General features: G+C 38.5%; 2 protein-coding genes and 1 non-coding gene across 5 annotated transcripts; all 3 read left to right on the top strand.

The window, feature by feature from the left end:
• Positions 1–2486: 2486 nt before the first annotated feature.
• Positions 2487–5692, top strand: LOC122043353 (scarecrow-like protein 9). The gene is made up of 2 exons (XM_042603924.1): positions 2487–2641; positions 3093–5692. The coding sequence occupies exon 2, from the start codon at positions 3118–3120 to the stop codon at positions 5566–5568; it is 2451 nt and encodes an 816-aa protein (XP_042459858.1). The 5' UTR covers positions 2487–2641; positions 3093–3117; the 3' UTR covers positions 5569–5692.
• Positions 5636–9535, top strand: LOC122043354 (ribosomal RNA large subunit methyltransferase E-like). Of its 3 annotated transcripts, none has more exons than XR_006129492.1 (9): positions 5636–5772; positions 6045–6190; positions 6267–6353; positions 6444–6506; positions 6589–6690; positions 7691–7949; positions 8034–8158; positions 8612–8891; positions 8974–9535. XR_006129492.1 is itself a non-coding variant. In XM_042603926.1 (9 exons), exons 3-8 carry the CDS (start codon positions 6113–6115, stop codon positions 8141–8143), a joined length of 699 nt encoding a protein of 232 aa, XP_042459860.1. In that variant the 5' UTR covers positions 5667–5772; positions 5839–5875; positions 6045–6112; the 3' UTR covers positions 8144–8158; positions 8612–9535. The 3 variants fall into 3 exon arrangements, 2 of the variants coding, with proteins under 2 accessions (XP_042459859.1, XP_042459860.1); XM_042603926.1 differs by adding an exon at positions 5839–5875 and having other exon boundaries at positions 5667–5772; positions 8612–9535; XM_042603925.1 differs by having other exon boundaries at positions 8612–9535.
• On the top strand, positions 5859–5930 carry TRNAD-GUC. The gene has a single exon. It is a non-coding gene; the product is annotated as a tRNA-Asp (tRNA).
• Positions 9536–11766: the final 2231 nt, after the last annotated feature.

Genomic DNA, 11766 nt, shown 5'->3' with positions numbered 1-11766 from the left:
ATATCATCAGCAAAGAATTCTTGTACATTTGTATTGCATTGCATTTCCTCTTCATTTCGGTTATAATACCCTTCCTCCTCACTCCAACTAGGCTCATAGTAATCAACAAGTGTTGCACACGGGTTCAGAACCTCATCTTCTTGAATACTAGCTTCTTCATTTAGATCAAATGTGAAATTACTGCTCGTATTTCTATTTGTGTTATGCACACAAGTATACTGTGAAGATGATGGAATATTTGTTCTGGATACTTCTCCTACATTATCTGCATGTCCAATGCTAGAAGTTGCATCAAGAGTATTCCATATCTCAGATAGAATTTCGTCAGTTATATGATCATCCCTGATAAATAAATTAAAAAACTATTTTAGTAAATTTGCAACTACATAATCATTTTTTGTAGTTAAATTGTAATTTTGCTCAAACTAGGAACGGTCTGATGCAAAAGTAAAGTTTTAACCACATAACACATTATCGATATCAGGCTCTACGTGGGCCTGATATCATAGATATTAGGCCCACGTTAGGCCTGATATCTATGATATCAGGCCCACGTTGGGCCTGATCTCATAGATATCAAGCCACTTTTGAAGCAGATACTTCTTGTAAACTAGGACCACCACTGACTAAACCATAGCCAAACTTAACTATCAACGTCAAAAACTAACATGAATTAAATCGATTAAGTCTTCTATTACATCATAATTCAGGTGTTATTGAATATTATTCCCCACACAACCAAAATTAACCATAAAATCATTTTTTGCTGCCACCATTCACAGACAAATGATGTACTTTTTATTTACCTTCACTACCCTATTTTACAGTAAAAAAAATCCATACATACATGTCTAAATCTTTAAATGTGTGCTTCTACTCATTTCCCTCTTGCAAGAAGTTTGTCCTTCTCGGCTGACCTTCTTAACTTAATTTGTCCTTGGTCTCCTCTAGCAACTCTTACGCAATTATGCCATAAACCTAACTGGTCTATTGCAATCGCCAACCACCACGAGCAGTAATGGCAAGCGCAGGGTTCATATTTTTTTTATTTTTTTTTCTTTCAAGTTTATAACACCACACAGAGGGACGAAGGGAGAGAGACGGTGAGAAGACGTGTATCCGAACCACAAATTATTTTTCTATTCTACTTTCGGCTTGGATGCTTGAAAAAATGTGTTTGAAAAAGGCGGTTGCCAGGTTAGCCAGAGGGGTAATCTGGGGATTGATTTTGGTAAAATCCGCCTTTTGGTAAATACAAAACTGTGATGCGCTTTTTGGTAAATACATTAACCGTAGTACGCGTTTTGGTAAATTGCCGAAAGTAGATTAATTCTAACAATTTCATCCAAGTAGATAGAAATAATCCTAATATTTTATTAAAAGTAAAAAATTTGAAATTATACAAAATATTATTATTACCATCATTATTTTATAGTATATATATTTTGCTTAGATACATACTACAATAAATATGTTAAATCAAGTCTAATTTTACCATATTAATTTTTTCGATTAAATAATTAAATTAAATTAAATTAAATCAAGTCAAATTTAAAATTATTTGTGTTGTTAAAATATTTAGATATAGTCGAACTCTTAATTTAAATTGTTTAGAATTTTTATATTTTAAATTTAATTAATTAATTATTAAAATTGATAATAAAAATTTATTTATTTATTTATTTAACATATTGATAAAATTTTTTATTAATGAATAAAAAGGTTGTTGATAAATTTAATTCACAAATATTAATTAATTGAATATATATTTAAATTTATTCATTTAATTTAACGAATCATTTTTATCTAATTAATATTATGTGTATTGGATCAGCGTAAATAAATTTTTAGTAAATTGAACCTCAGATTTGTTCCTCATATTCGATTCGTCTACACTTTACTGTAAGAAAAATTGTCATAGTTTTTTTAAGAAACATATAAAATTGATAAAGACATCAAATATTTTATTTCGTACGTTTTTTTGTTTGTATGTTCCCATTCAGTGACACGAGACAAAATATATATATCTTGATGTGTGATGCAATTAGACTAGTAACACAGATTGGGGCATGATTTTATGGTTGAAAAATTTAAGGTTTAATTATCGAAATGTCATTATTTGAGGTTAAGTGTTTATGTGCTTTCAGTTATGTATATATATATATTTATTTTTTTTATATTTGTGAGACCTATTTAAATGGTATGTGACGATTTCACATGAGATAAAATATATTATAAAAAATTATGTCAATTTTGAGGGTTGGAAAACAAATTTTTAATAATGAAGGGGCGTCTTTGATAATTTTATAAACAATAAATATATAAATCTTTTCGACCACCAATTTGATCCAGCCATCTGTCCTCATCCTTCCATTGGCCTCGTTCGTCGGCGCCGAGTGACGACGAGTCGCCGGTCAACTCCGCGTTCACGATGGCCGCCGTGTGGACGATCGATCCGAGAAGGGCAGGATCGTAATCTGGCTTTGAACTTGCAGTGTTTAGTGCCCTGGCTTTTGTTGTAACCTTGGTCGCGGAATCGCTCTATCAGTCTCACACGTATATAAAGCGAGGCGCAGATAAAGGAAGTAGTCAACGAAGATTGCCCCTTTTGGTGGAGTTCTTCTTCGGCGCCCGGTTTAGGGTAAGCCCTTCTCCCTCCCCTTGGTTATGTCGGCATCTTTGAATCAGTTCGTTTTTTTTTTCTTGTTGTTGTCGATTCGTTTCGACTAGTTGTCGGTGATCCCATTGATTCCCAATCGGTTGGTTTCTGAAAGATGCGATTGCTTGCGTTTCCCAGAAATCTTAATGCTATTTTAAGCTTTTAGCTGTTTCTACTTTCGATTGGCTTATCGAGGTATTTGGATGGTGCTTGGCGATCTCAGTTCCGTTTTTTTTGGTTCTAGGTTTTGTTAAGTTTACACGATTTCTTATTCAAAATTAGGAATTGAAAAAAAAAGTGCACCAGATTTCTTATGCATTAGTAGGAGTTTGCATTTGACTCGTAAAAGTCTCTATTTTTTTCCGTGTCTGTGATTTGCTGCGAAGAGTGTTGTTCGATTAGGGTTTATTGACTTGTGATAGTCGTCTTTCAGGCTTGCTAATGAGAATCCGCAAGCCATGGACAGTGGAATTGGAGATCTGCGAGCACTATTAGAGGAATTTGATAATAACCAGTTCGTTTCTGATCCATCCACTGCAAATAGCTTCAAAGCCAAAGGGCCGCAGCCATCACAGTCGGCGTCAGCCACCATTGCCTCTATCCCAAACAGTGTCTTTGAACTCCCTAACGATACATTTCTTCAAACCCCTTCAGCGCCCGACGTCAGTGCCACTGTCATGCCCTCGTTTAGCAGCCTCCTAAATGTGGAATTTTGTTATGATAATCTCATCAGTCAGGAGAACGCTTTTAGCAGCTTAGAATTGGGAGGGCAACTGCAGTCTTCTAATCAGAGTATGCTGTTCGACCTCACAAGTGTGCAGCCCAGCTCTTTGCCCTCTGTCTCTGACCCAATCACCCACCTTGTGCCACCGCTGGCTTCAGGCGCCGCAGTTGATTCACCAGATGATTCTGAATTCTCAGATATTGTTGTCAGGTATATGCAAATGCTCATGGAGGGGAGCAATGATGATAAATTTGATACCTATTCAGAAAGCCCAGCTCTCTTAGCTGTAGAGAAGCCATTTTATGACATCTTAGATGAGAAAGTCTCGACTTCAATTCATAAGCCACTGGTATTTTCTGGCCATGTTTCGGATGGTCCTGATGATTACACCAACGATCACCATTCTAACTCTACTGGCAGTGGCAGCACAGCCAAGGACGATGAGCATGCTGAGTCTTCTCAGTCACAGATCAACCCTGTTGTATATAGTGATTGTTTTCAATCTACTCTTTTCTTGGAGAATAGCTTTGGTGATACAGTAGATGGGAAGGCGAAATCTATTCTAGCAATGTTTCCATCTCCTGATTTCCTTGCCGAAAGCCAGTCTGATTCACAGTTCCAAAAGGGATTCGAGGAAGGACAGAAATTTCTTCCAAGTAACGATAAGCTGGTGATTGATTTAGAGGTAGATGATTTCCGCTTACCGCAAGTGCCAACGAAAGGGAAAAAGGTGGTTGAGGCCAAAAAAGAGGACAAAGTTGATGACAATCAAGTTTCTTCATCTAGGGGCAAGAAAAACCCACATGGCCAGGATGTGGATTTGGAGGCAGGTAGGAGTAATAAACAATCAGCTATCTTCTCTGATGATTCTCGCCGCACTGATTTGCTTGATGAGATTCTGTTATCCGAGGAGCTTTGTGTAAATGCTGCTGCTAAACTTAAAACGAAATTGCAGAATGAGGCAAACAAAGTTTCTCGTAGCAGTAACTCAAAAGGATCCGGTTCAGGGAAAAGTCGAGGGAGGAAACAATCAAAGAGGGAGGTTGTGGACCTAAGCACTCTCTTAATTCATTGTGCTCAAGCTGTGGCTGCAGACGATCCTCGCAATGCAAATGAAATGTTGAAGCAGATCAGACAGCATTCTTCACCAGAAGGAGATGCAAATGAGAGACTAGCCCATTACTTTGCGAATGGCCTCCAGGCTCGCCTTGCTGGGACAGGAAGCCAGATCTATCATTCCTTGACTTCAAAACGGTTTTCTGTTACTGATGTTCTGAAGGCTTACCAGCTTTATACAACTGCCTGCCCTTTTAGGAAGCTTTCCCATTTTTTCTCCACCCAGACCATCCTAGATGTGGCAGAGAAGGCGACAAAGTTGCACATCATAGATTTTGGTATATACTATGGTTTACAATGGCCATGTTTCTTGCAACGCCTTTCTTATCGCGGTAGGCCTCCCAAAGTTCGCATTACTGGCATTGATACTCCTGTTGCTGGGTTCCGTCCAGCAGAGCTGATTGATGAAACTGGCCGCCGCTTAGCTGATTATGCTCGCAGTTTTAGCATACCATTTGAGTATCGGTCAATTGCATCAGCCAAGTGGGAGACCATTCGAGCAGAGGATCTCCACCTCCAAAGCGACGAGGTGTTGGTTGTGAACTGTTTGTACAGGTTCAAGAGCCTCATGGATGAGACAGTGGTAGTAGATAACCCAAGGGACATGGTCTTAAACAATATACGAAGAATGAATCCGGATGTCTTCATTCATGGCATTGTTAATGGCACATACAGTGTGCCATTCTTCGTTACACGCTTCCGAGAAGCTCTGTTCCACTACTCCTCTGTGTATGACATGATCGAGACTAACGTGGTACAGAAGCATGAGTCAAGACAGCTGATTGAAAACGTCCTCTTTGGCCGCGAGGTTCTCAATATAATTGCTTGTGAGGGCACAGAAAGATTGGAGAGACCAGAGACCTACAAGCAATGGGGTGTAAGGAATCTAAGGGCAGGGTTTATGCAGCTCCCAGTGAATCGAGATATCATGAAGAAAGCAAAAGATAAGGTGAAGGCCTGCTACAACAAGGACTTTGTCGTCGACGAAGATAGCAAATGGATGCTGCAAGGGTGGAAGGGTCGTATTATATATGCTTTATCCTCATGGAAACCCAATAATTTTCATTAGCTTTATTTCATCAAAACCCACACGTATTTTCTTCAGCTAATGATGTAAATGCAGTTACATGTATTGTTTACTCATGGAAGGAATTTGGGTTTCGATCTCTGTACTCTCTGACATGAAAGACTTGCTCACTTTCATTGTTGTCGTTCTGAAACCTTCAACTGATGCCGATGTCTGATAGAAACGGGAAATTTGTTTTTCTTTCAGGTAATTTTCCTTTATGTTCTTGGAAATTTGCATTGAGCATAATTTTATACATTATATTATTCACAGGTGCGCCAGAAGATGCAAATGTCGTTGTAGTATAGTGGTAAGTATTCCCGCCTGTCACGCGGGTGACCCGGGTTCGATCCCCGGCAACGGCGGTCTTTTTGCTTTTGTTTTCCCTATTGTAAATGGACTGGGCTTAACAGTATCTAAATGGGCCAAGGCCTAAATAATTCCAACTTATTCAACTCGACACGCTTACAATCGACCAGGGTTTTTGGAGCAGCGGCTGGCGGGCGAAGAAAGCGCTCAGAGAGAGAGAGAGAGAGAGACGGCGACGATGAGCGGCGCCGGCTCTCCGGACTTCTTCTGCAGGGAAGCGCAGCGCCTCGGTTACGTCGCTCGATCTGCCTTCAAGGTCCCGTCTCTGTTCTCTTGTCGTTGCTTTTGATTCGGAAACAAATCTGACTTCTGCTTTTCCCTTCTCTTCGCAGCTTCTGCAGATGCAGAAGCAGTATAAGCTCATAACTCCGGGGGCTTCGGTGCTTGATCTTGGATGCGCACCAGGCGCTTGGCTTCAGGTGCCCTTCCCTTCCATTCGTCTCGAAAACTGACTCCTAATTTATGGGTTCTTTGCTAAATCCGATGCTTAATCTTTGCAACATAACTAGGTAGCATGTCAGAGCTTGGGTCCGCTGGAGAAGGGCGGATCAGTCATTGGCATTGATATAAAGGTTTCTCCCACGACTATGATTTTTTTCCCCCCTGAGAAGGCCGTTTTAATTCTCTGTGTATATGGTGTTGATTGCATTGCAGAAAGTGAAAGTTCCTTCTTCTCATTGTGATTCTCGGGTCAGAGCAATCTGTTTGGATGTGATGAATTTGTTGAGAGATCAAGTCAAGGCAATGTCTCCTCAGGTATTATTTTTTCCTGATTACTGGATGCTGATGTTCTGGAGCATTTTAATTACTGTTGGCTATTTGCAATTCAGAGATGTTATTTTTCCATTTAACTCTATGGAAGTTACTGATTCCTTTAGAATTGTGTTTCATACCTTTAGATTTGCTCAATGAAGCAGTCTTATTTCTGGCTTGGCATTGACTTTAACTAATTTAAAAATTTTATCATGTTTAAAATGTTAGTCCATCATTGTCCCAACGATAATTCTTGAGCTTCCATAGTCCATACCACATTGGCATCTTCAATTTGGTAATCTAGAAGGATTTAAGTTGACTCTTGCACAATAGCTCCAACACCACCTGTTAGAGGAGACTAGTTCATTTTATTATCATCTATGAGGTCTTATCTTGGTAGGCATTCTTAAATTACCATTTAAAGTTGTAATCAGCTTCGACACCTGTTATATTCTCACTTCAACCTTTTGCTATAGCTTTTGATTTGATGCCTAGAGGTTGCGCCCTACTAAAATTAGCAATACTATTTGCCCCAAGGCATTAATATTTTGCCCGCTACTGCTTATTGACCATATTTGAAGTTTAGTTGTTGAAAGCAACTTATCAAACACTTAAGTAGCTTATCATTGAAAAAAAATTGGTGCTTTTGTCCCTTTCACTCTTATACATCAAAGAAAGCTCAATTTAAGGTTATTAAAGATATTTTGAGTATAGGCCTATAGTCAATTTCAAGTAATTGGGTCCAACTCATGAACTCAATCAGCATATAACTAATGCAATAACTTATAACCTTGCATAAAACTCAATGGCGGATAAAATGCATGTATCAAACCCCAAATAATTGAGACTAAGATCGCTCAATGATGTTGTCATTGTTTGAATCACGCACTATCAACACAACTACTTTTCTTTTCAAGTTACTGAAGAATAACGGTTTGGTATACAAAAGTTCTAGTCTCTTGTCACCTATTATATCATCTTTTGTTATTTATATGATTTTCAGGAAAGAGGGTTTTCTGTGATTTTATCGGATATGTGTCCGCCAGTATCGGGCATCACAGTAAAGGACACTGCTCTCTCCTGCGAACTTGGCGCACGCGCCCTCTCATTGGCTATAGGCAGGGTACTTTTACCAAACTCAGCTGGGGATAATATAGCAGAGTCGAGTGACAACAACACAGACGCCGATACAAATGAAGATGGCGTTCTTCGTCAAGGAGGCAACCTTGTGATTAAACTCCTCGAGAGCGAAGATAATGCAGGTCCAGACACTCTTTTGAATAAAGTAGAAAGAAAAACTCTCCTTAATCTTATTCATTGATTATGTTGTGGATTTATGGTTGCAGCCTTTCTTAAATTTTGCAAACAGCGTTTCGCAAAGGCAGTATGGTTAAGACCCAAGGCTACCAGATCCTCCTCAAGAGAGATATACTTGATATGTCAAGGTCGTCGCTAGGCCATTGCTTGAGTGGTAAAAACTGCATTCTCTTCTGTAAAAGCATATTCTCATACAATTTTGAGTTCCATTTCTTCGACAGATTTAAGATCTTGTATAACTGAAATGAACATGAATGTTAATTTAAAATTTTTGTGTGGACATGAAGTTTTTGATGTGGAATCAATGTCGGATCTAGCCTGCCATAGTATTTTGTATAAAATATGAGGGATAAAGTTAGGTGTTCAAATCCAACTTTTTTTTTCTAGATAAATTGAATCAGTCAATCTAGTCTATCAGTGTAGTCGTAGTCGTTGTCGAATTTAGGTATATAGCGATTCATCACAACATGTTAGGTGGCTAACTGTTTAATCGAATTCGAGTTTTAAAATCAAGCCGAATAAATTAAAATAATTGAGATTTTAAATTTTCTAATGTAATTTTTTTTTCATAACCTCTAAATATTTTGTTGTTTCGTCTTATCCGAAGGCATCATCAATCAATAATGCATGCGTTCCATGCTGAATCACAAACACCGGACCACTCAGTCGTCACATGCTCTGTCTCCTCCTCCCGGAGACCTCCATCATCCTTTCTCTTCCACGTCGAGTCAACACTGCTCGAATCAGATGCACGTCGCGGCGGCCGTCGGCTGTTGGATCCACGCGTGCGCCGCCGGGCGGGGCAGCATCCGACATGGCTCCGAATAGTCAGCGTCTCCCTCTGTCGCCATGCGTGCGTGGCGACGTCCGTGCCTGCTCCATTATTAGTGCTCTGCTCGCCCTCTGTCTCCCGAGTCAATTAATTCAACACCTATTTTCTAATCTCGCTGCTGTTTTGACTGTACGCAGGGCGGTGGGTCGCTGTGTACATGGAGGCCTCCAAAGAGCAGTAGCATCTCACTGGTCTCCAACAGCAATAAGCCTGATCAAGTCCTCTCTCTATAAAAGGCGTGCTTATCCTCCCGCTGTTTCTTCACTTCCTGTTGAATCCGTCCAGACGATGGAGGTGCGCATGGATGAGAAATGGAAGCTGTCGAGGAAGCGAGGAGGCGGAGAAGCGAAGAGGAGGAGCACGGCGGAGTCCTTGTCCGGGAGATGTGGGAGTCTTGTGAGAGAGCAGAGGGCCAAGTTCTACATCATGCGCCGCTGTGTTGTTATGCTCCTTTGCTGGAGAGATTGACTGCCGCTGAAAAAGAAAAATAGAAAAAAGGGGAAAGAAACTTGAGAACAAATCCAAGTGTATAAGAAGAGCTCACAAGGGATGGAGAGATCAAAGTAAGACATGCAATAAAGGAGAAGTTTTGTTTTGTTTTATTTTGTTTTCCCATAATTTGGTACATGTATTGGTGAAAGGGAAAGGAATTTGTATGGAAAACTTAATTGGAATCATAAACCTTTTGTTCTTCCTTAATTTGTGTCTTATAGAAGAAATTACTGCATTAAACCGCGCAAGTAGGTTCTAGAATTTCTCATTTTGTGTACCTAATTTTTGTAATACCAATGCATTCCTGTTAACCCGCCTTTCACTACTTAAGTTTTTCCTACTCATTTAAAAATTTACTACACACAAGTTACATTGTCTTAAGCGTATAGATATATTAAAAAGATTTGTAGGAGTGCATTTATTTTAGTTTAAAGTGATTCATAGTTTTGTAATTCTATTAGTCAGTTTTGATGACGTAAATAGAGAATAATGAATTTTTAAACTTGTAAACATTTATTAAAATTTGTCACAAGCTTACCATAAGACTTATGATAATGATACTTACTAATTAATACTATCAATGAATATTGGTAATGGGAATGTGGACTATCCAAGATTCCTACGTTGTCCATATTTCCATAAGACAATTTATTGATATATCTCTTGGTATTCCCATTATATAAGACGTCTAAGTTTTTCATCGATGTTGAGAGGAAAAAGAAAAGAGAGAACAAGAATATCTATTATGCGGTGGGATTTGGTTTGTGGAATTGTCAAGAAGCATTCGTCATTGTAACCTTTTCACAAACGGTAAGAGACGACTTCCTCCATTAATCATTTTTCTCCTCTGAATTTCACTACAACGAGGTATGATTTATTGTTTTGTATAGTAAATTTCAATTATAATTCCTTCATTGGTATAAGAGCATTATGAATTATATCTAGTTGCTATTTCTCATCACTGTTTGCACGACTAATGTGTCATAGCAGATGAGTGCCGACGACTACATCACGACAGTAGAATGCCGACAGTAGGGTCACAGGGAGATTGGCGACAAGGTCGTAGGTAAGCAACCGAGTCGCTCGCCGACGTTAGCGCCATTGCTCGGCAACACACTGCGCCAGGTTGGAAAATTGCGACAGTGTGGCGATTTCCACCAGAGCCGGGCTCGGGTCGTGGGGATATGCCAGCGACGACGCTACAGAGTCGGAGATGGCATCACGGTTGGCCGGCGATGCGCTAGTGGCTGGGACGCATAGAACAGCGACCGACGACATCATTAGGCCGAGGTCGATTGGTGTCCAACACCGAAAAGGACCAGCGACTACCCTAGTAGGCTGAAGATCAGCCTTTGTGGCCGGCGACCGTGTTTATCACGGTTGCGTGGAGGCAGTGGTGTGCGGCTAGATGGCGTGCGGCAAAGAAAGCGTAGAGAAAAGGAAACATGAAGCACAATGTTTTGTGAGAAAAAGTTTGATTTTAACCCATCAAATAAAATAATTTTTTTTAAAAAATATAATAATGTCTATTTTCATGGGAAAATTTACATGCAGTCCCCATTGGCACACACAATTTTACATGCAGTCCCCATTGGAATAAATCTTTGTTTCCACTCCCTAGTCAAATATACTTATCTAATTGTCCATAATATTTTAAGTATAAAAAGTTTAAAACCGAGTATAATTCCTCTTAAATTCAGTACATTAAACTAGAATCTAGTATATTTTCTATCAAATTGAGCATGCTTTTTTTTCCACTTCAATTGGATGGAAAATATATTAGATTTTTTTTAAATGGTACTCAATTGGATGGAAAATATACTAAATTTTCTTTAAATGGTACTGAATTTAGGAGGAATTATCTTAAATAGGAAAAAAATCGTATTCAATTTAATAGAAAATATACATTCTAGTATAAAGTGTCGACTTTAAGTGGAATTATACTCATTTTAGTATATTTTCTATCAAATTGAGCACGATTCTTTTTCACCTCAATTGGATGAAAAATATACTAGATTTTCTTTAAATGATATTTAATTGGATAGAAAATATACTAAATTTTCTTTAAATAATATTGAATTTAGGAGGAATTATATTAAAACAGGAAAAAAAATCATATCAATTTAATAGAAAATATACTTAATTCTAGTGTAAAGTGCTGACTTTAAGAGAAATTATACTCATTTTTGGACTTTTTGTACCTAAAAAATCTGAGGGGCAATTAGGTAATAATATTTGCATGAGAGAGTTGAAGCAAATAAAACTTTGCATGTAGGGAGTGGAAACAAAATTTTTTATGAGTGGGAATTGCATGTAAAATTAAAGTTGTGATTGGGGAGTTTTCTCTACTTTACTTTATTTTCATCTGCATGATAAGTTTTGTAGATAAAAGAATTCAAAATAAAAAAAATAAAAAAGTGAGCAGTGCGCTTCACGTA

Source organism: Zingiber officinale, chromosome 2A (genome assembly GCF_018446385.1).
Source record: "Zingiber officinale cultivar Zhangliang chromosome 2A, Zo_v1.1, whole genome shotgun sequence".
Lineage (NCBI taxonomy): Eukaryota > Viridiplantae > Streptophyta > Magnoliopsida > Zingiberales > Zingiberaceae > Zingiber > Zingiber officinale.
Note: the sequence above shows the minus strand (reverse complement) of the source record. Positions and strands in the feature narration are given on the sequence as shown.

What these genes read in the sequence shown, in the direction of transcription:
- LOC122043353 (XM_042603924.1), top strand. Translation starts at nt 3,118, where the DNA reads ATGGACAGTGGAATTGGAGATCTGCGAGCACTATTAGAGGAATTTGAT.
- LOC122043354 (XM_042603925.1), top strand. Translation starts at nt 5,730, where the DNA reads ATGCCGATGTCTGATAGAAACGGGAAATTTGTTTTTCTTTCAG. An exon ending in CACCAGGCGCTTGGCTTCAG is followed by an intron (nt 6,354 to 6,443) that starts GTGCCCTTCCCT and finishes CAACATAACTAG; the next exon opens with GTAGCATGTCAGAGCTTGGG. An exon ending in TCATTGGCATTGATATAAAG is followed by an intron (nt 6,507 to 6,588) that starts GTTTCTCCCACG and finishes ATTGCATTGCAG; the next exon opens with AAAGTGAAAGTTCCTTCTTC.